Below are 24,740 nucleotides of genomic sequence, written 5' to 3'. Positions count from 1 at the left end.
CTGCGACTAAGGAAAACCCTTTTTGTAGAAGGATATTAGGGATGGGACAAAACTCTTCTGGGTTCTGTTTGCATGTTGATCTGGATTTTATAGCAGACACCATTAAATTAGCTCCCATTTTATTGTGGATTTCAATTTGGTTAAATAAATTTGCGTCCCTTAACAGGGAAATCCTGCGGGATTGTCTGCTATCCGATCACGCTAAGGAAATTCCCTGATTGGCTTATGTAAGAAAGGTAGCTAATGCATTGGGACGCTTAGACATCTTTGATACACCAGAGGGTCTATCCAGTGTGGACAAAAGGTGGGTAAAGGAGAATTTCCTAAAAATGGCAATGGCCAAGAGTGAGGAGGTGGTGCTAAGCAAGAAATCAGTGATAGATTTAATTATGATAAAGATGGGGGTGGGCCCAGAGACATACCTCTTGGAGGTTAAAAACGTGTTGGAAAGGACCCTCATTACGTGATTTTATTTGGGGGTTATTGGACCTAATCTGTGTTTTCCGTTAGGGCAGTTTGACCAGAACACCATAAAATTGTGTCCGTGTGATGGTGTTTCCCCGCAGGCGTTAATGCATTTTACTATGTTTTGTGGGCTATATGCACCTTTTAGGAAACAATATTTAGTCCCTCTTTTGAGGGACAGGGGTTTTGTGCAATACCGTCCAGCTTTTATGTGGTTATGTATGACTTCGGATGCGTTGGTGTGGCGAGGGATTGGTTCCTTCTTAAAGGGAGCTATAACTTGGCAGAACAGTGTACATTTTTTATCATGGTTTAGTATTTAAATACATTTTTACCTTACTGTGGAACCTTCAATTTGAATAATGTAATCTTAAAAGCAATTTTCTTTTAATTGATTTTAAAATGTAATTGGGGCTATAAGGTCCAAGAGATTGTGATGTGTTGGGTATTTATATGTTTTTATGGTTGAAAATGTTGTAACCGAATAAAGTGTTATAATGATGAAAGGGCTAAACATCAATCAATCAATCAATCAAAAAAATGTGTAGAGCGTGCTACTCACCTGTGAGGGTCTCAAGGCGCTGTGGAGGGGGGGGAAGAAACGGGGGGGTGCAGGGAGGGTCACTGATCGAACAACCATGTCTTAGGTTCTTTCTGAAGACCAGTGGGTCTTTGGTTTTGTGAAGGTATGTGGGGAGGCAGTTCCAGGTTTTGGGGGCGAGGTAGGAGAAGACCTGCCTCCTGTGGTGGTGCGCTGGATGCGGGGGACTGTGGCTAGGACGAGGTCGGCTGATCGGAGGTAGCATGTGGGAGTGTGGAAGTTAACTCTTTCATTGAGGTAGGTTGGGCCCGTGTTGTGGAGGGATTTGTGTGCGTGGATGAGGATCTTGAATTTGATTCTCTTGTCTATGGGGAGCCAGTGAAGGGATTTGAGGTGTGGTGAGATTCGTTCGTGGCGGGGAGGCCAAGGACGAGGCGCGGGGCTCAATCTAAACACTTAAGAGCTGTCATTGTTTGGCAAATGCGCTTATGGGGTTGCACACAATGTTTTGTCAGGATGATAGAGTCAGTAGCAGAAATGGGCTAAGCCAATACCCTGAACAATATGCTGCCAAGAACTGAAGCAGAATGTGAGTGGCAATTGAACAGACAAAAGAGGGATCACCCAAAGACCCTCCATGTAATTAACACCATAATTATTTCTTACTGTGGTAGTCTGTTAGGTTCCATGTAACACGATATCTGACTACAGGCAGTAACACAGTGTAACATCAATATACCCTTAAAGGTCTACAGGCTTTAACATATGGGTTTCCAGTAAATTAGGCAGACCTACTGACTTTGTTGTATTTTCCAGGTGAAGCACGTCACTCCTATGGCATCTGACATAATGTTGCCTAATGCCCCAATCAGACCTACATCATTTATCATTGGCTTTTTCACATAAACTACTCAGGTATGTTGAGCAGATGAGTTTTACAAGGTATTGGCAAAACAATATTGAGAGACACAAAATATACGCACAAATATTATCTGCACTCAAGGAGATCAACATTCTGAAGGAGACAAAGCCCCTTCCTTAAAGATCTTTTTCTTTTGATCAAATGTGGTCTGATCACATTTGTCTTTTCCATGCCAGACTTTTGAAAAATCACATATAGGCCTAAAGGCCATCTACTTGAAGCACACATGGCTGGAGTTTGAATGTCCTTCAAGGGTGGAAGAGCAGGAATATAGATGTGTGAAACAGTGACTCACTCCTTAAGTAATATAAAAATGCCACACAAGGATTGTGATAGTTGGATGTCAACCAAATCTATAAATGTAGCAGGAGACCTTACACAAAGGGCCTGATTTAGAACTCATTGGATGGGTAACTCTGTCACAACAGTGATGGATATCCTGACTGCTGGAATCTAAATCCCATAGGCTTTAATGGGCTTTAGATTTCAGTGTACAGGATATTATTCACTGTTGTGACGGAGTAACATGTCTGCCAAGACTTAAATCATGCCCCAAGTTCCTAATTGATTATTGCAGGGTAGCAAACACGCAGAAATACTCACACTGCCTCACATCTTGCTGAAAAACTGCAGGTTACGCCAGTGTTACCAAAAAAAGAGACATTGGTTTAACACTATGAACTGTTTTGTTGTTTCAGTGTCAGTTTGATTTGTTGGCAATCAAAAGTGTTTACTATATTTTATTCTGGTGTTCGAAATGGCATTCCTTCATATACAAGTCAAAACAATGGAAATTACATCAATTAAAATACCACCCACTGCTTTTACTACTGATAATTTGAAATACCATAGACACAAATTTGCTTAAATAATGTAAATAAGAGTGCACACCAATTTCAGGTCCTCTGTCACAAATCTATTTAAATGATACATCCTTAGAGTCTTGGTTGTTTAAACATTTTCTTAACCCAAAAAATAATATAGTAATGCAAAAAACAGCATTATACACATTGATTTCATATAAAACTGAAAAAGGAATGGATCATTTATTAAGAAGTAATACTGACAAAAGAGTAGAAAATGGGAAGAAATATGTGAATAAAATAATATAAAATGAAGATGCCTTTTCACAGCTTGTACATGTCATTGAGTTTAGCAGTTGAGTGTTTGGGTTGTTTGCTTTGTTAAATACTCTAAATCCAAGGTAATAGAAGCATGGACCAGTTTGGTTAACATTTGTGGCCCAGGTTACTAAAAATCCTGCATTGCTGTGCAACAAGTAAAGTTTCACCACTGGGCTGCATGAATGGGAGAGAGCAGAACAGTGCCATATTTACTAAGATGTGGTGCTCGTCTTTCCTTCACTGCATTAGCGCTCTTTTAATTACCATACACTAACACAGACACCCATGTGTAGTAGTGGAAAGTGTTCTGCGTTGTGCTAAGTATAGTTTTTGTACAGGAAGGGGTCAAAGTATTCTTTAAGACATTTACCACTTTGAATGTGTGCTGTAAAATGCAGTACAGCTGCAAAGAGGGGAACACAAGGAGAAACGAAAACATTTGTTCTTCTTATGTTTGCTTCAAGGAGGTGCATTATTTTGGTGCCAATTGCTAACTACATCTCTTTGTAGCTGGGAATTTGCATCAACACCCATGGGTGGTTTCATAGGAATTCCCATGCACCACATCTGAAACTCCAGCTTGATGCAAAATAATGCAAGACAGTGCCTTGCGCAGCTTTGTGTTACTTTTTGTTACAGTCCAACACCAAACACGATTTGCATTTCAAATACCCCTACTACACTTTGCATCGTGTTTACGTGAAAACAGTAATGCAAACCAGACAAAATGCATTTGTGAATATGTTCATGTATTTTGAGTTTTTGTGATATGGATAATTCAGATTCTAGAAACATAAATGAGCAAACAAGTACTAATTGATACCATATTTTCAAAGATAGCTCTTTGAATGGCTTTATTGATTTTAAAGTAAGTTATCAGTACTTTGCATCAGTCAGTTTTTAGAAGCAGGTGCAGATTAAACATTTAATATCTTCCTATTTTGAAACACCTATTTATTTACTTTTAATCTCTTTTAGGTTGATCAATATGCCAAAGCAAGACATACGTTCTCTCGACAAAATGAATATAAGGTGGTCAAATCACTCACCTTAGGCAAAGTCTTAGGTAAGTTCATAAACATCTTATAACATTACAGCATGATCTGAGAGGGAAACCTTATAAAGACCTTAAAATATATAAAAACCTTAAATATTAGATTAAAAATGTATACTTTTTGACCTGATGCACTTTTTCGCCTCATTACATGGCTGCTTTGATTGGTATCTGTGCACATCTGTTTTCAAGCAGGAATTTTCTGAAATTATTAGTCAGCCTCACTAAATTCTGTGTGCAGTGGTAAAACGCATGAACTACTCTTTCCCTTGATAAATCAAAATCGTGCAAATGAGGTTAAAGGAAGATGCGGCGTTTAGATTATCTCTTAAATTGGTTCTATCACTCAGTTATGCACATACATTTCTGATTGGGGTATGTAAGCAGGTCGACCTACGAGGAATCAGCATATGTGAGATGAGAGTATAGGCAAGTCAAAGTAATGCTGTGACAAGTTCAGTACAATACATGAATATATGAAAAATGTTTAGGATCATAAAAAAGCCTTGGTGAGAAAGATGCAGCCAGGTAAGAGAGAAAACTACTGTTTTCCTTTTGAGAGGTTGTACACATAGATGTTATGGAATCAAACTTTGAATGTGGTCTGCTGTTGTTTGGTGGCCCCTTCTCAAGGTCAATGTGAGTTACAGGAGATGGGGGTGGTTCATAGCAAAACAAATGATATTTTCCAAAAATGCACAAGAGAGATTCTTTTGAGGGTAGGTTTTGCTTCATGACAAAAGGCAAAAGCTACATGGAGTTTTGGCTCCACTTTCAGGGTGAAATTACTTTTAAGTCTTTTGACTTCATACATACCATCTGACTGTGTGAAGTTCATGTAAACTATTTCTGGCGCATTGCTCTAGCATCAGGATTTTGTGGGGACCTACTACTGGAATTTCAACTACTCGGTGTGGGTATGTGAAAACTTGTATCTGCATATAACAGGATAAATTCCATTAGGAAAAGAGGAGGATACATTACAGTTTCGGCTGCAGATCACCCAGTGTATTGAGCAACATTCAGGAAGCACCCAAAAAGCATAATCAACCCCAATTACCATTGTGCATGAGACTTTGGTACTGGCATAGGAAACATCTACCCATGTGCATTGTATAGAAAACTCAACCTCTTGAAAATGAATGACCAACACATTCCAGTTAACAATTTTCAGACGTATGTATTCCAGTATGTATTCAGAGGTTGTCTTGCATAGCATTAGAGGTGATATCATGAGCAGCATGTTAGTGGTGATGGACATGGTAGGCATGACTCTAGTGGCAATATTAGACCACTCTGAATCATGGTGATAATGATGATGAGCGATCCTAGTTATTCTAAGCATTGTTTCGTTTGAGCAAAAGTTCTTGCATTTATATAGTTCTCAAATGTCCACTATTTCTTGCTAGCTCTATCAAATAGGAAATCCATGTTTACAATTTATGCAACAAGCTCTCTCACAATAGAGAACTAAGTCAACAACCTATGCAGTCTCTAACTAGAGCAGAGTTAGAATTTTGGGATTACAGGAGAGAAATCATGAGAATGGATAGGAAGAAAAATTACATATGGTGTTATCTTTCAAGTGTGGCCAGGCTATGTTAAAGTGGTTGTAGATCACTGTCAACAAATCAGCAGCTGTGGTGCAAAAATCTTCAGTACTGAACTTTATTTTCCACTTTTGTTGCTGTAGAATTAGGTTGTAATTAGATGGTTTGTATGAGAAATATTTAACGCCCCCCAGCTAGTATTGTTGTGACAAAATCAATTCAATTCAATTCAGTTCAATTCAATTCAGTGTTATTGGTCAATCACGTGAAATAATCCCTCAACAGATACAAACAATACTCACAATGCAATTCAATTACTAAAACTAAAACTAAAATGTGTACAGGTATAACTCAATTTACAGCATTTGTTTTATGGTACACCTTCAAATATAAAACATTGTACAGCCAAGTTAATACATACAAGATTCAAAAAGTGTCTTACTCTTAAAATCCTTGCAATAGCAAAACCCACAAGGGTGCTTGTATTAGTTCTGAATATATTTATCCCTGCCAAATAAAGCTTAAGTCCCATAGTCCGGCATTAGCTATTTTTTGTTGTCTTTAGAGCACTCTTGGGAATCTTTTTTTATGAAACATAGATTTGTCATCATCAATTAAATTATCAAACTTGTTGATTGTGCAATCTTCAGGAGTGGTGCTAGTGCTCCATAGTGTTGTAGGTGTTGGGAGGGTCCCATTTTCTCCTCCCTCTCCTTCCTTGATGTGTGGGCTTCTTCTGCCTGTAACCCCATGAAATAGCCCTCTTTTTACAAACTCTATTTCTACATGTTCTCTAGAGAAAATCATTGGCATATTTGTAACTTATTTTCAAGTACAAATATGTATGTCTTTTCAGGAGTGCAGTGAAAACCCAAGCTTATGGTTTCAATGTTTTAACTGCATTTCTGTGGGTCCTCATATTGTGTGTATATGAAATTGGGATACTGGTTGACTGGGCTGTGAGCCCTGGTCAAGCCGCAACCACAATCCTTTTCAGGGTAAACAACAAGCAAACCCCAAATTATCCTGTGCTCAGTAGCCTGGTAGCTTGGCATAGAGCTGTCAGGCTTAACTTAGAGGCAATATGTAAAGTATGTGTGCAACCCTTCAAACAGTAAAAGGATAAAAACAACAAACAAAAAGATCCTACATCACGTTATAAGAATAGAGTTTAATTTAGTAAACACAACATGGCCAAAACAACAAAAATTAAATCATTAGAACTGGTTTTATGAATGTTTAAAGTCTCTTGACCCAAGGGTAGGTCGCTCCCCCTGCCGCTGCAGCTCCTCCAGGTTCCTGAGTTCCTGAGACCCACCCCACAGTAAGTACCCCCCACCTCCCAGCCCCTCGTTCTGCCCCGCGCTACTCACCCTCTCTCCTGCTCCTGCTTCTTTTCCTCTTTCCTTCTTCTCTGTTCTTCCTCCTCGCTCCTCGTCTGTATTCTTCTTCTGTACTCCTCTTCTCCCCGTCTTCTCTCCTCTTCTCTTCTTCCTCATCTTCTGCTGTGGTATTCTGCACTCTGTTTCTTCGTTGTTTGTATCTCCCTCCGTGTTCTTCTGTGTTCTTCTGTCTTCCTCTGTCTTCTTCTGTCTTCCTCTGTGTTTTTCTGTCTTCCTCGGTGTTCTTCTGTCTTCCTCGGTGTTCTTCTGTCTTCCTCGGTGTTCTTCTGTATTCTTCTCTGTTCTTCTGTACTCCTCTCTGTTCTTCTGTGTTCTTCTGTGTTCTTCTGTGTGTCTTCTGCTCTTCCGGTCTTCAGTCCTTCCGGTCTTCTGCTCTTCTGTTCTTCTTTTCTTCTGTTCTTCTTTTCTTCTTGTCTTCTGCCTTCGGCTCTTCTGCCTCCTCCGTCCTCTTCTCCCCGTGCCTGCCCTCCTGCTCCTGCCTCATCCCCCTCCCCCACTCGCATCCCCCCCTCTATCTCCCCTATCTAACCCGTTCACTTTCTACCTCCCTCACTCCTCCTATCTACCTATCTCTCCATCTCTCTATCCCACTATCCAACTCCCTCACTCTCCACCTCCTCCTATCTTCCTATCTCTCTATCTTTTTCCTTATCTATCGATTTCTCTATCTACCTTTTCTCTCTACCTATTTCTCTATCTCTCCCCCCCTCCCGCCACCCCCTCTATTACCTATCTTCCTATCCCCTCACTCTACCTCTCACCCTCACCCACCTCTACAACCCCCCCTCCCCTATCTTCACAACCCTACACCTATCTTTCTCCCTAATCTCCTAAACCTCCTAACACTCTCCCCCCTCCACCCTTAAACCCCCCTCCCCCAGCTCTTCTCACTCTACCTGTCCCCCCCTCCCTCGCGCTTTCCCGCCGCGACCTCCTGCACGCCCCCGCCCCCCAGCTCCCATTCGCCCCCAGCTGACCCCTCCCCCCCTCCTACCTCATATGGCGGCCGCTGCGCGACAGGGGTAGCGACCCTTGACCCAAGGGTAGGTCGCTCCCCCTGCCGCTGCAGCTCCTCCAGGTTCCTGAGTTCCTGAGACCCACCCCACAGTAAGTACCCCCCACCTCCCAGCCCCTCGTTCTGCCCCGCGCTACTCACCCTCTCTCCCGCTCCTGCTTCTTTTCCTCTTTCCTTCTTCTCTGTTCTTCCTCCTCGCTCCTCGTCTGTATTCTTCTTCTGTACTCCTCTTCTCCCCGTCTTCTCTCCTCTTCTCTTCTTCATCATCTTCTGCTGTGGTATTCTGCACTCTGTTTCTTCGTTTTTTGTATCTCCCTCCGTGTTCTTCTGTGTTCTTCTGTCTTCCTCTGTCTTCCTCTGTGTTTTTCTGTCTTCCTCTGTGTTTTTCTGTCTTCCTCGGTGTTCTTCTGTCTCCCTCTGTGTTCTTCTGTATTCTTCTCTGTTCTTCTATCTTCCTCTGTCTTCTTCTGTCTTCCTCTGTGTTCTTCTGTATTCTTCTCTGTTCTTCTGTACTCCTCTCTGTTCTTCTGTGTTCTTCTGTGTGTCTTCTGCTCTTCCGGTCTTCTGCTCTTCCGGTCTTCAGTCCTTCCGGTCTTCTGCTCTTCTGTTCTTCTTTTCTTCTGTTCTTCTTTTCTTCTTGTCTTCTTGTCTTCTGCCTTCGGCTCTTCTGCCTCCTCCGTCCTCTTCTCCCCGCGCCTGCCCTCCTGCTCCTGCCTCATCCCCCTCCCCCACTCGCATCCCCCCCTCTATCTCCCCTATCTAACCCGTTCACTTTCTACCTCCCTCACTCCTCCTATCTACCTATCTCTCCATCTCTCTATCCCACTATCCAACTCCCTCACTCTCCACCTCCTCCTATCTTCCTATCTCTCTATCTTTTTCCCTATCTATCGATTTCTCTATCTACCTTTTCTCTCTACCTATTTCTCTATCTCTCCCCCCCTCCGCCACCCCCTCTATTACCTATCTTCCTATCCCCTCACTCTACCTCTCACCCTCACCCACCTCTACAACCCCCCCTCCCCTATCTTCACAACCCTACACCTATCTTTCTCCCTAATCTCCTAAACCTCCTAACACTCTCCCCCCTCCACCCTTAAACCCCCCTCCCCCAGCTCTTCTCACTCTACCTGTCCCCCCCTCCCTCGCGCTTTCCCGCCGCGACCTCCTGCACGCCCCCGCCCCCAGCTCCCATTCGCCCCCAGCTGACCCCTGCCCCCCCTCCTACCTCATATGGCGGCCGCTGCGCGACAGTGGTAGTGACCCTTGACCCAAGGGTAGGTCGCTCCCCCTGCCGCTGCAGCTCCTCCAGGTTCCTGAGTTCCTGAGACCCACCCCACAGTAAGTACCCCCCACCTCCCAGCCCCTCGTTCTGCCCCGCGCTACTCACCCTCTCTCCTGCTCCTGCTTCTTTTCCTCTTTCCTTCTTCTCTGTTCTTCCTCCTCGCTCCTCGGCTGTATTCTTCTTCTGTACTCCTCTTCTCCCCGTCTTCTCTCCTCTTCTCTTCTTTCTCATCTTCTGCTGTGGTATTCTGAACTCTGTTTCTTCGTTTTTTGTATCTCCCTCCGTGTTCTTCTGTGTTCTTCTGTCTTCCTCTGTCTTCCTCTGTCTTCTTCTGTCTTCCTCTGTGTTCTTCTGTCTTCCTCTGTGTTTTTCTGTCTTCCTCTGTGTTTTTCTGTCTTCCTCGGTGTTCTTCTGTCTCCCTCTGTGTTCTTCTGTATTCTTCTCTGTTCTTCTATCTTCCTCTGTCTTCTTCTGTCTTCCTCTGTCTTCCTCTGTGTTCTTCTGTATTCTTCTCTGTTCTTCTTTACTCCTCTCTGTTCTTCTGTGTGTCTTCTGCTCTTCCGGTCTTCAGTCCTTCCGGTCTTCTGCTCTTCTGTTCTTCTTTTCTTCTGTTCTTCTTTTCTTCTTCTCTTCTTTTCTTCTTGTCTTCTTGTCTTCTGCCTCCTTCGTCCTCTTCTCCCCGCGCCTGCCCTCCTGCTCCTGCCTCATCCCCCTCCCCCACTCGCATCCCCCCCTCTATCTCCCCTATCTAACCCGTTCACTTTCTACCTCCCTCACTCCTCCTATCTACCTATCTCTCCATCTCTCTATCCCACTATCCAACTCCCTCACTCTCCACCTCCTCCTATCTTCCTATCTCTCTATCTTTTTCCCTATCTATCGATTTCTCTATCTACCTTTTCTCTCTACCTATTTCTCTATCTCTCCCCCCCTCCGCCACCCCCTCTATTACCTATCTTCCTATCCCCTCACTCTACCTCTCACCCTCACCCACCTCTACAACCCCCCCTCCCCTATCTTCACAACCCTACACCTATCTTTCTCCCTAATCTCCTAAACCTCCTAACACTCTCCCCCCTACACCCTTAAACCCCCCTCCCCCAGCTCTTCTCACTCTACCTGTCCCCCCCCTCCCTCGCGCTTTCCCGCCGCGACCTCCTGCACGCCCCCGCCCCCCAGCTCCCATTCGCCCCCAGCTGACCCCTCCCCCCCTCCTACCTCATATGGCGGCCGCTGCGCGACAGTGGTAGCGACCCTTGACCCAAGGGTAGGTCGCTCCCCCTGCCGCTGCAGCTCCTCCAGGTTCCTGAGACCCACCCCACAGTAAGTACCCCCCCACCTCCCAGCCCCTCGTTCTGCCCCGCGCTACTCACCCTCTCTCCTGCTCCTGCTTCTTTTCCTCTTTCCTTCTTCTCTGTTCTTCCTCCTCGCTCCTCGTCTGTATTCTTCTTCTGTACTCCTCTTCTCCCAGTCTTCTCTCCTCTTCTCTTCTTACTCATCTTCTGCTGTGGTATTCTGCACTCTGTTTCTTCGTTTTTTGTATCTCCCTCCGTGTTCTTCTGTGTTCTTCTGTCTTCCTCTGTCTTCTTCTGTCTTCCTCTGTGTTTTTCTGTCTTCCTCGGTGTTCTTCTATCTTCCTCGGTGTTCTTCTGTCTCCCTCTGTGTTCTTCTGTATTCTTCTCTGTTCTTCTATCTTCCTCTGTCTTCTTCTGTCTTCCTCTGTGTTCTTCTGTATTCTTCTCTGTTCTTCTGTACTCCTCTCTGTTCTTCTGTGTTCTTCTGTGTGTCTTCTGCTCTTCCGGTCTTCTGCTCTTCCGGTCTTCAGTCCTTCCGGTCTTCTGCTCTTCTGTTCTTCTTTTCTTCTGTTCTTCTTTTCTTCTTGTCTTCTTGTCTTCTGCCTTCGGCTCTTCTGCCTCCTCCGTCCTCTTCTCCCCGCGCCTGCCCTCCTGCTCCTGCCTCATCCCCCTCCCCCACTCGCATCCCCCCTCTATCTCCCCTATCTAACCCGTTCACTTTTTACCTCCCTCCCTCACTCCTCCTATCTACCTATCTCTCCATCTCTCTATCCCACTCCCTCACTCTCCACCTCCTCCTATCTTCCTATCTCTCTATCTTTTTCCCTATCTATCGATTTCTCTATCTACCTTTTCTCTCTACCTATTTCTCTATCTCTCCCCCCCTCCCGCCACCCCCTCTATTACCTATCTTCCTATCCCCTCACTCTACCTCTCACCCTCACCCACCTCTACAACCCCCCCTCCCCTATCTTCACAACCCTACACCTATCTTTCTCCCTAATCTCCTAAACCTCCTAACACTCTCCCCCCTCCACCCTTAAACCCCCCTCCCCCAGCTCTTCTCACTCTACCTGTCCCCCCCTCCCTCGCGCTTTCCCGCCGTGACCTCCTGCACGCCCCCGCCCCCCAGCTCCCATTCGCCCCCAGCTGACCCCTCCCCCCCTCCTACCTCATATGGCGGCCGCTGCGCGACAGTGGTAGCGACCCTTGACCCAAGGGTAGGTCGCTCCCCCTGCCGCTGCAGCTCCTCCAGGTTCCTGAGTTCCTGAGACCCACCCCACAGTAAGTACCCCCCACCTCCCAGCCCCTCGTTCTGCCCCGCGCTACTCACCCTCTCTCCTGCTTCTTTTCCTCTTTCCTTCTTCTCTGTTCTTCCTCCTCGCTCCTCGTCTGTATTCTTCTTCTGTACTCCTCTTCTCCCCGTCTTCTCTCCTCTTCTCTTCTTCCTCATCTTCTGCTGTGGTATTCTGCACTCTGTTTCTTCGTTTTTTGTATCTCCCTCCGTGTTCTTCTGTGTTCTTCTGTCTTCCTCTGTCTTCTTCTGTCTTCCTCTGTGTTTTTCTGTCTTCCTCTGTGTTTTTCTGTCTTCCTCGGTGTTCTTCTGTCTTCCTCGGTGTTCTTCTGTCTCCCTCTGTGTTCTTCTGTATTCTTCTCTGTTCTTCTATCTTCCTCTGTCTTCTTCTGTCTTCCTATGTGCTCTGTGTTCTTCTGTATTCTTCTCTGTTCTTCTGTACTCCTCTCTGTTCTTCTGTGTTCTTCTGTGTCTTCTGCTCTTCCGGTCTTCTGCTCTTCCGGTCTTCAGTCCTTCCGGTCTTCTGCTCTTCTGTTCTTCTTTTCTTCTGTTCTTCTTTTCTTCTTGTCTTCTTGTCTTCTGCCTTCGGCTCTTCTGCCTCCTCCGTCCTCTTCTCCCCGCGCCTGCCCTCCTGCTCCTGCCTCATCCCCCTCCCCCACTCGCATCCCCCCCTCTATCTCCCCTATCTAACCCATTCACTTTCTACCTCCCTCACTCCTCCTATCTACCTATCTCTCCATCTCTCTATCCCACTATCCAACTCCTTCACTCTCCACCTCCTCCTATCTTCCTATCTCTCTATCTTTTTCCCTATCTATCGATTTCTCTATCTACCTTTTCTCTCTACCTATTTCTCTATCTCTCCCCCCTCCCGCCACCCCCTCTATTACCTATCTTCCTATCCCCTCACTCTACCTCTCACCCTCACCCACCTCTACAACCCCCCCTCCCCTATCTTCACAACCCTACACCTATCTTTCTCCCTAATCTCCTAAACCTCCTAACACTCTCCCCCCTACACCCTTAAACCCCCCTCCCCCAGCTCTTCTCACTCTACCTGTCCCCCCCCCTCCCTCGCGCTTTCCCGCCGCGACCTCCTGCACGCCCCCGCCCCCCAGCTCCCATTCGCCCCCAGCTGACCCCTCCCCCCCCTCCTACCTCATATGGCGGCCGCTGCGCGACAGTGGTAGCGACCCTTGACCCAAGGGTAGGTCGCTCCCCCTGCCGCTGCAGCTCCTCCAGGTTCCTGAGTTCCTGAGACCCACCCCACAGTAAGTACCCCCCACCTCCCAGCCCCTCGTTCTGCCCCGCGCTACTCACCCTCTCTCCTGCTCCTGCTTCTTTTCCTCTTTCCTTCTTCTCTGTTCTTCCTCCTCGCTCCTCGTCTGTATTCTTCTTCTGTACTCCTCTTCTCCCCGTCTTCTCTCCTCTTCTCTTCTTCCTCATCTTCTGCTGTGGTATTCTGCACTCTGTTTCTTCGTTTTTTGTATCTCCCTCCGTGTTCTTCTGTGTTCTTCTGTCTTCCTCTGTCTTCTTCTGTCTTCCTCTGTGTTTTTCTGTCTTCCTCGGTGTTCTTCTGTCTTCCTCGGTGTTCTTCTGTCTCCCTCTGTGTTCTTCTGTATTCTTCTCTGTTCTTCTATCTTCCTCTGTCTTCTTCTGTCTTCCTCTGTGTTCTTCTGTATTCTTCTCTGTTCTTCTGTACTCCTCTCTGTTCTTCTGTGTTCTTCTGTGTTCTTCTGTGTGTCTTCTGCTCTTCCGGTCTTCTGCTCTTCCGGTCTTCAGTCCTTCCGGTCTTCTGCTCTTCTGTTCTTCTTTTCTTCTGTTCTTCTTTTCTTCTTGTCTTCTTGTCTTCTGCCTTCGCCTCTTCTGCCTCCTTCGTCCTCTTCTCCCCGCGCCTGCCCTCCTGCTCCTGCCTCATCCCCCTCCCCCACTCGCATCCCCCCCTCTATCTCCCCTATCTAACCCGTTCACTTTCTACCTCCCTCACTCCTCCTATCTACCTATCTCTCCATCTCTCTATCCCACTATCCAACTCCCTCACTCTCCACCTCCTCCTATCTTCCTATCTCTCTATCTTTTTCCCTATCTATCGATTTCTCTATCTACCTTTTCTCTCTACCTATTTCTCTATCTCTCCCCCCCTCCCGCCACCCCCTCTATTACCTATCTTCCTATCCCCTCACTCTACCTCTCACCCTCACCCACCTCTACAACCCCCCCTCCCCTATCTTCACAACCCTACACCTATCTTTCTCCCTAATCTCCTAAACCTCCTAACACTCTCCCCCCTCCACCCTTAAACCCCCCTCCCCCAGCTCTTCTCTCTCTACCTGTCCCCCCCTCCCTCGCGCTTTCCCGCCGCGACCTCCTGCACGCCCCCACCCCCCAGCTCCCATTCGCCCCCAGCTGACCCCTCCCCCCCCTCCTACCTCATATGGCGGCCGCTGCGCGACAGTGGGAGCGACCCTTGACCCAAGGGTAGGTCGCTCCCCCTGCCGCTGCAGCTCCTCCAGGTTCCTGAGTTCCTGAGACCCACCCCACAGTAAGTACCCCCCACCTCCCAGCCCCTCGTTCTGCCCCGCGCTACTCACCCTCTCTTCTGCTCCTGCTTCTTTTCCTCTTTCCTTCTTCTCTGTTCTTCCTCCTCGCTCCTCGTCTGTATTCTTCTTCTGTACTCCTCTTCTCCCCGTCTTCTCTCCTCTTCTCTTCTTCCTCATCTTCTGCTGTGGTATTCTGCACTCTGTTTCTTCGTTTTTTGTATCTCCCTCCGTGTTCTTCTGTGTTCTTCTGTCTTCCTCTGTCTTCTACTGTCTTCCTCTGTCTTCTTCTGTCTTCCTCTGTGTTTTTCTGTCTTCCTCAGTGTTCTTCTGTCTTCCTCGGTGTTCTTCTGTCTCCCTCTGTGTTCTTCTGTATTCTTCTCTGTTCTTCTATCTTCCTCTGTCTTCTTCTGTCTTCCTCTGTGTTCTTCTGTATTCTTCTCTGTTCTTCTGTACTCCTCTCTGTTCTTCTGTGTTCTTCTGTGTGTCTTCTGCTCTTCCGGTCTTCTGCTCTTCTGGTCTTCAGTCCTTCCGGTCTTCTGCTCTTCTGTTCTTCTTTTCTTCTGTTCTTCTTTTCTTCTTGTCTTGTTGTCTTCTGCCTTCGGCTCTTCTGCCTCCTCCGTCCTCTTCTCCCCGCGCCTGCCCTCCTGCTCCTGCCTCATCCCCCTCCCCCACTCGCATCCCCCCCTCTATCTCCCCTATCTAACCCGTTCACTTTCTACCTCCCTCACTCCTCCTATCTACCTATCTCTCCATCTCTCTATCCCACTATCCAACTCCCTCACTCTCCACCTCCTCCTATCTTCCTATCTCTCTATCTTTTTCCCCATCTATCGATTTCTCTATCTACCTTTTCTCTCTACCTATTTCTCTATCTCTCCCCCCCTCCCGCCACCCCCTCTATTACCTATCTTCCTATCCCCTTACTCTACCTCTCACCCTCACCCACCTCTACAACCCCCCCTCCCCTATCTTCACAACCCTACACCTATCTTTCTCCCTAATCTCCTAAACCTCCTAACACTCTCCCCCCTCCACCCTTAATCCCCCCTCCCCCAGTTCTTCTCACTCTACCTGTCCCCCCCCTCCCTCGCGCTTTCCCGCCGCGACCTCCTGCACGTCCCCGCCCCCCAGCTCCCATTCGCCCCCAGCTGACCCCTCCCCCCCCTCCTACCTCAATGGCGGCCGCTGCGCGACAGTGGTAGCGACCCTTGACCCAAGGGTAGGTCGCTCCCCCTGCCGCTGCAGCTCCTCCAGGTTCCTGAGTTCCTGAGACCTACCCCACAGTAAGTACCCCCCACCTCCCAGCCCCTCGTTCTGCCCCGCGCTACTCACCCTCTCTCCTGCTCCTGCTTCTTTTCCTCTTTCCTTCTTCTCTGTTCTTCCTCCTCGCTCCTCGTCTGTATTCTTCTAATGTACTCCTCTTCTCCCCGTCTTCTCTCCTCTTCTCTTCTTCCTCATCTTCTGCTGTGGTATTCTGCACTCTGTTTCTTCGTTTTTTGTATCTCCCTCCGTGTTCTTCTGTGTTCTTCTGTCTTCCTCTGTCTTCTTCTGTCTTCCTCTGTGTTTTTCTGTCTTCCTCGGTGTTCTTCTGTCTTCCTCGGTGTTCTTCTGTCTCCCTCTGTGTTCTTCTGTATTCTTCTCTGTTCTTCTATCTTCCTCTGTCTTCTTCTGTCTTCCTCTGTGTTCTTCTGTATTCTTCTCTGTTCTTCTGTGTGTCTTCTGCTCTTCCTGTCTTCTGCTCCTCCAGTCTTCAGTCCTTCCGGTCTTCTGCTCTTCTGTTCTTCTTTTCTTCTGTTCTTCTTTTCTTCTTGTCTTCTTGTCTTCTGCCTCCTCCGTCCTCTTCTCCCCGCGCCTGCCCTCCTGCTCCTGCCTCATCCCCCTCCCCCACTCGCATCCCCCCCTCTATCTCCCCTATCTAACCCGTTCACTTTATACCTCCCTCACTCCTCCTATCTACCTATCTCTCCATCTCTCTATCCCACTATCCAACTCCCTCACTCTCCACCTCCTCCTATCTTCCTATCTCTCTATCTTTTTCCCTATCTATCGATTTCTCTATCTACCTTTTCTCTCTACCTATTTCTCTATCTCTCCCCCCTCCCGCCACCCCCTCTATTACCTATCTTCCTATCCCCTCACTCTACCTCTCACCCTCACCCACCTCTACAACCCCCCCTCCCCTATCTTCACAACCCTACACCTATCTTTCTCCCTAATCTCCTAAACCTCCTAACACTCTCTCCCCTCCACCCTTAAACCCCCCTCCCCCAGCTCTTCTCACTCTACCTGTCTCCCCCTCCCTCGCGCTTTCCCGCCGCGACCTCCTGCACGCCCCCGCCCCCCAGCTCCCATTCGCCCCCAGCTGACCCCTCCCCCCCCTCCTACCTCATATGGCGGCTGCTGCGCGACTGCGCAGCGGGCGTGCGCAGTGGGTGCGCCGCTGGCGCGCCAGAGGCGCGCCAGAGGCAAGCCCGTCTGCGCCCGTCCGCGCCTGGCCCGCGCCCAGCGCCATGACCCCTTGTCCCCAGCGCTCCCAAGCCCCAATGATCCACTATGACCCCACCACCCTCCATGCCCTCAACCCAGGACGCTCCAACACCTGCTTCCAAGCTCACCCCAAACGCACCCATGGACCCTTCGCCTGCAACTCCTGCAAACGCATCTTCCACCACACAACAACTACGACCACAAGCCCACGCGCCATCAACCACCTCAAGTGCATCCTAGTCAACGCTCGCTCCGTTCACAAACACGCCGTTGAACTCTGGGACCTCCTAGACTCCACAGCACCGGACGTCGCCTTCATCACGGAGACCTGGATGAACGCCTCCTCTGCTCCAGACATCGCCACCGCCATCCCCGAAGGCTACAAGATCTCCAGGAAAGACCGCACCAACCAAGTAGGAGGAGGTATCGCCATCGTCTTCAAAGACTCCATCAGCGTCACCACCCCCACTGAAGACTCCCCTCTTGCCGCTGAACACCTGCATTTTCAGATTCGCACCGACCCGAGGACCACCCTCAGAGGATCCTTCGTCTACCGTCCTCCCGGACCTCGCGCCCCTTTCAGCGACACCATCGCCGACTTCATCTCCCCGCACGCCCTCGCCTCACCGGACTACATCCTCCTAGGCGACCTCAACTTCCATCTGGAACAAAACAACGACCCCAACACCACCACCCTGCTCGCCAACCTCGGCCTCAAACAACTGGTGAACACTGTCACCCACATCGCTGGACACACACTCGACCCTATCTTCTCCGCCAGCAAACACGTCTTCTTCAGCCACGCCTCCGCCCTTCATTGGACCGACCACAGCTGCGTCCACTTCACATTCCGACGCGAGACCCGCCACCTCCGCACTCAACCCATCCCTCACCGACAGTGGAACAAGATCCCTGAAGAGCAACTCTTCACCGCACTCGCCGCCAACCAACCCACCCTCACCACCGACCCCAACGTCGCAGCCCTCAACCTCACAAACTGGATCTCCAACTGCGCAGACAACCTTGCTCCCCTCAAACGCTCGCAGCGACAGAACAACACCAAGAAACCCCTCTGGTTCTCTGACACCCTCAAAGAATCAAAGAAAACTTGTCGCGCACTTGAGAAAGCCTGGCGCAAGGACCGCACCGCTGACAACATGACCGCCCTCAAGAACGCTACCCGCAAACACCACCACCTGATCCGCACTGCCAAAAGGAATTTTTTCACCGACAGACTGGACAAAAACAGCCACAACAGCAGAGAACTCTTCAGCATCGTCAAGGAGTTCTCCAACCCCAACCCCAGCGCCAACGCCAACGCCGTCACGCCCTCACAGGATCTATGCGAATCCCTCGCCACTTTCTTCCATCGCAAGATCAGCGACCTCCACGACAGCTTCGGACACCAGACCCAACCTAACACCACCGAACCCACATCCCCGACCATCACCCTCAACAACTGGACCCACATCAGCACGGAAGAAACCAAATCCATCATGAACTCTATCCACTCCGGCGCCCCTTCGGACCCCTGCCCGCACTTCATCTTTAACAAAGCCGACAACATCATCGCCCCGCACCTCCAGACCGTCATCAACTCTTCTTTTTCTTCTGCTACCTTCCCCGAATGCTGGAAACACGCCGAAGTCAACGCCCTACTAAAGAAACCTACGGCTGACCCGAGCGACCTGAAAAACTTCCGCCCCATCTCCCTTCTGCCTTTCCCAGCCAAAGTAATAGAGAAGACCGTCAACAAACAGCTGACCACCTTCCTGGAAGACAACAACCTGCTCGACCCCTCACAGACCGGATTCCGAACCAACCACAGCACTGAAACCGCCCTCATCTCAGTCACAGACGACATCAGAACCCTGATGGACAACGGTGAAACAGTCGCCCTCATTCTTCTCGACCTCTCGGCTGCCTTTGACACCGTCTGTCACCGCACCCTAATCACCCGCCTCCGCTCCACCGGGATCCAAGACCAGGCCCTGGACTGGATCGCCTCCTTCCTCGTAAACCGCTCCCAAAGAGTCTACCTCCCTCCGTTTCGCTCAGAACCCACTGAGATCATCTGCGGCGTACCTCAAGGCTCATCACTCAGCCCGACACTCTTCAATGTCTACATGAGCCCCCTCGCTAACATCGTACGCAAGCACGACATCATCATCACCTCCTACGCCGACGACACCCAACTTATACTCTCCCTCACCAAGGACCCCGCCAGAGCCAAGACCAACCTACAAGAGGGTATGAAGGACGTCGCAGATTGGATGAGGCTCAGCCGCCTAAAGCTGAACTCTGAAAAAACTGAAGTCCTCATCCTCGGCAACACCCCGTCCGCCTGGGACGACTCCTGGTGGCCCACGGCCCTCGGCACCGCACCGACCCCCGCAGACCATGCCCGCAACCTCGGCTTCATCTTGGACCCCCTTCTCACCATGACCAAGCAAGTCAACGCCGTGTCCTCCGCCTGCTTCCTCACCCTCCGCATGCTCCGCAAGATCTTCCGCTGGATCCCCACCGACACCAGAAAAACCGTGACCCACGCCCTCGTCACGAGCCGCCTGGACTACGGCAACACCCTCTACGCTGGGACCACCGCCAAACTCCAAAATCGCCTGCAACGCATTCAAAACGCCTCAGCCCGCCTCATCCTCGATGTACCCCGCAACAGCCACATCTCCGCACACCTGAGACACCTGCATTGGCTCCCAGTCAGCAAAAGGATCACCTTCCGACTTCTCACCCACGCACACAAAGCCCTCCACGACAAGGGACCGGAATACCTCAACAGACGCCTCAACTTCTACGTCCCCACCCGCCCCCTCCGCTCCTCTGGCCTCGCACTCGCCGCCGTCCCTCGCATCCGACGCTCCACGGCGGGTGGGAGATCTTTCTCCTTCCTGGCGGCCAAGACCTGGAACTCCCTCCCCACCAGCCTCAGGACCACTCAGGACCACTCCGCTTTCCGGAGACTCCTAAAGACCTGGCTGTTCGAGCAGCGATAACCACCCCCTTTGTCCCTAGCGCCTTGAGACCCGCACGGGTGAGTAGCGCGCTTTATAAATGCTAATTTATAAATGCTAATGATTTGATTTAAAGTATAAACTGCAATATAGTGCTTAAAAGTGCAAAATGCCAGCCACAGCTATCTGGTTGCACTGGACCAAATCAAATTCAAACCTTCAGGCCAACAATGATAGAGCACGGGTCTGATGCAGTCCCAGACTAGTCCGGCTGAAGTTTCACCTTCTCAAGTTTTGTCAAAGAGTCCCATTCACATTGGAGAGGGTCGTAGGAATCAAGGTGAGGTTCACAGCCCCTGATCGGTGTGGCACGAAGGGCAGGCAAAGTTTTGCAATGAGCAGACTGGTGTATTGTGTTGGCAGCCTTCCATGGGTGTTAATGCTTGTTGTGCTAGGGGATTGACTGGTAGGGATTATCATTAAACTTCAATGCGAAGGGTGTGGTTCCAGTGTGAACAGGCCCATTTGCATTATCGAGGAGCCCTAAAGCTTGGTTTAAGAGTCATCTTAGCCACACCAAGTGTCCAGGACCTGTGATGCACCACTTGGGAACCATGAAGTTACTGAAGATTAATCCAGAAACTTTTGGGGAGTCATTTATGTCCTTGAGGCTCTGATCAGTAGACCAGCAGACTAGTCCTGTAAGTCACTCTAGGATCCTGGTTTAGGATGACTTTGAGATTAGGAGGTCCAGTTCTTCTCCCCAAGCAAGAGGGCAGCAGGTCAGGACAACAGGGCAGTAGCTCCTTCAGAGTAGCAGTCCAGCAGAGTGACAGTCCTCGTAACAGCACATCAGTCGTTCTTAATGGCAGAGTATCCACAGGTCCAAAAGTGTACTAAAGAGTTGGGGCCTTATTATGAGTTTGCGCATCCAGAATACCGCCAGTTCGATATTCCACCTGTTAGTCCTATTATGAGTTTCCTGCTGGGCCAACCGTCTAGAACAGCGTTTCTGCCCACTGGCCCAGCGGGAAACTACCCACAACATTGACGCTGGCTCGTAATAGAACCAGCTGCAATGTTGTGGTGCTTCGGGTGTGAAAGCACCTGTTATGCTTTTCACTGCCTGTAAATCAGGCAGTGAAAACGGCAAGCAAGCTGCCCATCGGGGACCCTTCACTGCCCATGCCAAGTGCATGGGCAGTGCAGGGGGCCCCATGGGTCCCCCGGCACCCTGTCTCCTCCAGCCTTTGCATGGCAGACACAGGGATTGTAATCCCCAGGGCAGCGCTGCTAGGGCTGACCTGGCAGACTCAGATTGCCAGCACCACCAGGCTGTCAGCCTGTGCAAATGTGGCAGTGCTGGTCGTCCGACCGTGGTGCTTTCACCACAGTCTTAATGTGGAGTCTACACAGCTGCATTGGTGGCATGTCGACCAACACTGCGAGTCAAAATGAGGGCATTGGTGTCAAATGTACTTCCTTTATACACAGTTGTGCCTTTGAAGTGGGGATAAACTTCCAGAGACAGGCCTTTGAAGTGCCTGCCTTCCCTGCCATGGCTCCAGACTAAGAGCATGGGGTATGCATCCTTTTGTGTGGGGACAGGACATAGCCTGTCCAGGGGTAAGTGAGACTGTGCCCCGTTTTTACCTTCCAATCTGCAAGCGATGGCCCATGTACTCACATCTTCTCTCCCATTGTGTGTGTGGCTTTCTAGGAGTAATACACGAAGACCAGCTGCTAATTACACCCATTCATGTGGCCAGAGATGGTCTATAGGTACTAATGGCCTGACTAAGGCACAAAAATGGCATCTTTCTAAAAGTGGGATTTTCAGAATTTTAATTTAAGCTCACATTTCACACTAATTTAAGATTTTACAATGTGATTCCAGAGACACCACCCATGAACTGGTTGTATCTTCCCATTTGGAAATTACACTTAAAATGTAATTAACAACCATACTGTTATCCTATTAGGGAGATAGGCCTGCAGTAGTGAAAAAATAATTTAAGAGTTTTTCACTACCAGGACATGTAAAACTTAAAAGTACACGTCCCAATTTGTTTTATAAGTTGCACCCTGCCGTCTGGGCTGCCCAGGGCCTGCCTTAGGGGTGCTATATGTAGTGAAAAGGAAGGTTTGGGCCAGGCAAATGCCAGGTCGAAATGGCAGTTTAAACTGCACACACAGCCTCTGCAATGGAAGCCTAAAGGATGTTTAAGGGGCTACTTGGGTGGGTGGCACACTCAGTGCTCTAGGTCCACTAGTAGCGTTTAATTTACAGGCCTTGGGTGAATATGGTATAGTGTACTAGGGACATATAAGTAAATTGGATACGTCACTATTACCATGTTTAAAGGAGAGAAGAACAAGCACCTTAACATTAGTTGGCAGTGTTAAAGTGCTCAGAGTTCTAAGACCTGCAAAAAATTAGGTCAGCAAAAATGGAGAAGGAAGGCAAAAAGTCAGAGGCGCGAAAAATCGAAGGCTGGCAGGTCTAAGTGTATGAATAGAAGTTTCAAAGAGATAAGCACATCTGTTTTGTATCTCTTCTTTTGAAAATTACTGCAGCCCTTGTGTTTTCTGAATGGAGATATGTAGACCTTTCATGGATTTATTTCTCCTCACCCTTCTCCTTCTCTTTCTCCTTTTTCGCTCACCTTTCCCATCCTCCCTCACTCTCTACTTTTCTCACCCTTCCTCTCTTTCTGCACTTTTCCTCTCCTCTTATACACCCTCCTCTTTTCTATTAATTTGCAATATTTACCATCTTTTCCTGAGGCATTGAAGAACCAGAACCTTATGGGCCTGGCGGCGCAGGGTACGCCTGAAATCTCCTTGGATTCACCTGCCTCAACTAACAGAGACACGGGACACTCTGTCAGGCGTAAAAGATCAGATTTTATTAGCTGCAGCTAGTACAGTTGTCCAAGAAGTACACAAGGTATGTTCTCAGGAGACTGCCACTTTACTTTGTGGCGCACAATCTTATATACCGTATAAAAACATTTATTAACTACATACACTCCCAGAACACATAGAAAGGAGCCAGTAAGAATGACGTAAAGATAGAACAGAGTCAATAGAAATGTCGGAAAACAAGACAGAACAAAGTATCAAGTGACTTAAGGTTGCCTCCCCTCCAGCTGTGTTTGTCACCCCTCCCTTGAACTAATTCATTAACCGATCCACAACGAAGTTGCATGTGGTGCGATAAGTTTGTGTGCGTTTGGAGGACAGTTGTGAAATGAGAGAATACTAGCAAAGGACAGCGAAGGCCAGACGATAAGATAAGATCGGCGGAGAATAGTGTGAGCCTACAGATAGTTGAAACAAGGATTAGAAAACCAGACAGGGATTAGTGTACTCGGTCAGACCTTAATACCAGCCTTGTAAAGATAGAGGCAGAAAGCTGTTTTGAACACCATGTTGCAGAATAAGCAGAAAAGGCAGAATGGACTTCGTTCGCTGTGCTGCCTGAGTGAAGGCAACATAAAATGGCGGCGGGCCACAAAATGGCGGGTCGATACGATCGTATTAAAAATCGAATTTCCTCAGACCCTCCTTTTGCCAGAACTCAGGCAAGATACACAAACTCATGTTAATCTGAGTCGATGTCTATGGCCATGAGGTCATCAAGCTGTTGCTGTACCATCATTTTGATATTCTCTGCTCTTTGTGACTTGGGTTTGGGAATACATGCAGTAGCACATAGGTTGCAGACGACAGGACCGCAGTGCATACAAAGACAACAAGAGAATATAAAAGCTAAAATTACTCCAAAGAATGTCAATACCTTCCAACCCCATTTGGACAGTAATCCCCAAAACCACTCTGAAAAGGACCAATCTCCTTCGTCCTGATGAATCGACTCGGAGATTATGTGTAACTTAGAGATAGCTTGGTATACTGTCGGAGCGTCATTAGGTATGAAAATACAGCAACTTGATCCGATCAATTTGCATACTCCACCACGGTCCGCAAGAACAAAGTCTAAGGCAACACGGTTCTGCAAGGTCATAAGACGATCAGCCTGTAGTTCAGCTGTAATGTTACTTAAAGCTCCTACAGTGATGTCTATGGTGGTTTCTACGACACGAACCAATTGCCTTATATTTCTGCTGTTGGCCATTGGACCCCAGAAGGGAAGAAATCCTTTGAGGAAATCTCCTCCCTCTTGTCCTGCTGTGTCTTTCGAATCCACAATCCCTCTGCCATATCTATTTTTATGATGGTTCGCAGGAGCGGTGTATGTAGGGGGAAGAAGAAAGGCTATATAACAAGTACCAGAAAAATCAGCTGGCAACCATGTATAAGCCCTATTGTGGCAAACGAAGTATGTACCTTGAGGTGGTACTAACGGCGGTGAATTCAGGGTTGAATAAACATGTGTATGGGAACATAAACTTTCTCTTTGTCCGGTGTTTGGAGTTCTACCATTTATTTGCAGACAGAAATTTCCTTGTTGGGGTATGACTCGTATCGGAGGAGATTTTCCTTGCTCAACCTTATCATTGAGGCTGGAAATGTAATTAGTTATGTTCCAATTGGTATATGCTTTTCTTTCATCTATGGAAGCTTCACTTTTTTCCATGATTTTAGCCATAGCTACCATTCCCTTTATCAATAAACTATGACTGAAATCTGAACCAACACTATGTGAACTGACAGGTTGTTTAATTTTACTTTGATATGCATTATTGAAAATGACAAAATAAGCCCAAGCGGAACCTTCATAGGAGAATGGAAGAACTAAATATGGCATTCCTTTTTCTACCGTATGTGGTATG

At 48.3% G+C, this 24,740-nt stretch overlaps 1 protein-coding gene across 1 annotated transcript in view; it reads left to right on the top strand.

Moving 5' to 3' along the window:
• The window catches only part of LOC138285079 (contactin-associated protein-like 5), a 2,160,239-nt gene that overhangs the window by 2,036,802 nt on the left and 98,697 nt on the right, over positions 1-24,740 (top strand). The window contains exon 21 of the mRNA XM_069224597.1: positions 4,031-4,118. Coding sequence (XP_069080698.1) covers positions 4,031-4,118 — 88 coding nt within the window. The remainder of the gene's footprint in view (positions 1-4,030; positions 4,119-24,740) is intronic.

The sequence above is a fragment of the Pleurodeles waltl genome, chromosome 3_1 (genome assembly GCF_031143425.1).
Source record: "Pleurodeles waltl isolate 20211129_DDA chromosome 3_1, aPleWal1.hap1.20221129, whole genome shotgun sequence".
Lineage (NCBI taxonomy): Eukaryota > Metazoa > Chordata > Amphibia > Caudata > Salamandridae > Pleurodeles > Pleurodeles waltl.
Note: the sequence above shows the minus strand (reverse complement) of the source record. Positions and strands in the feature narration are given on the sequence as shown.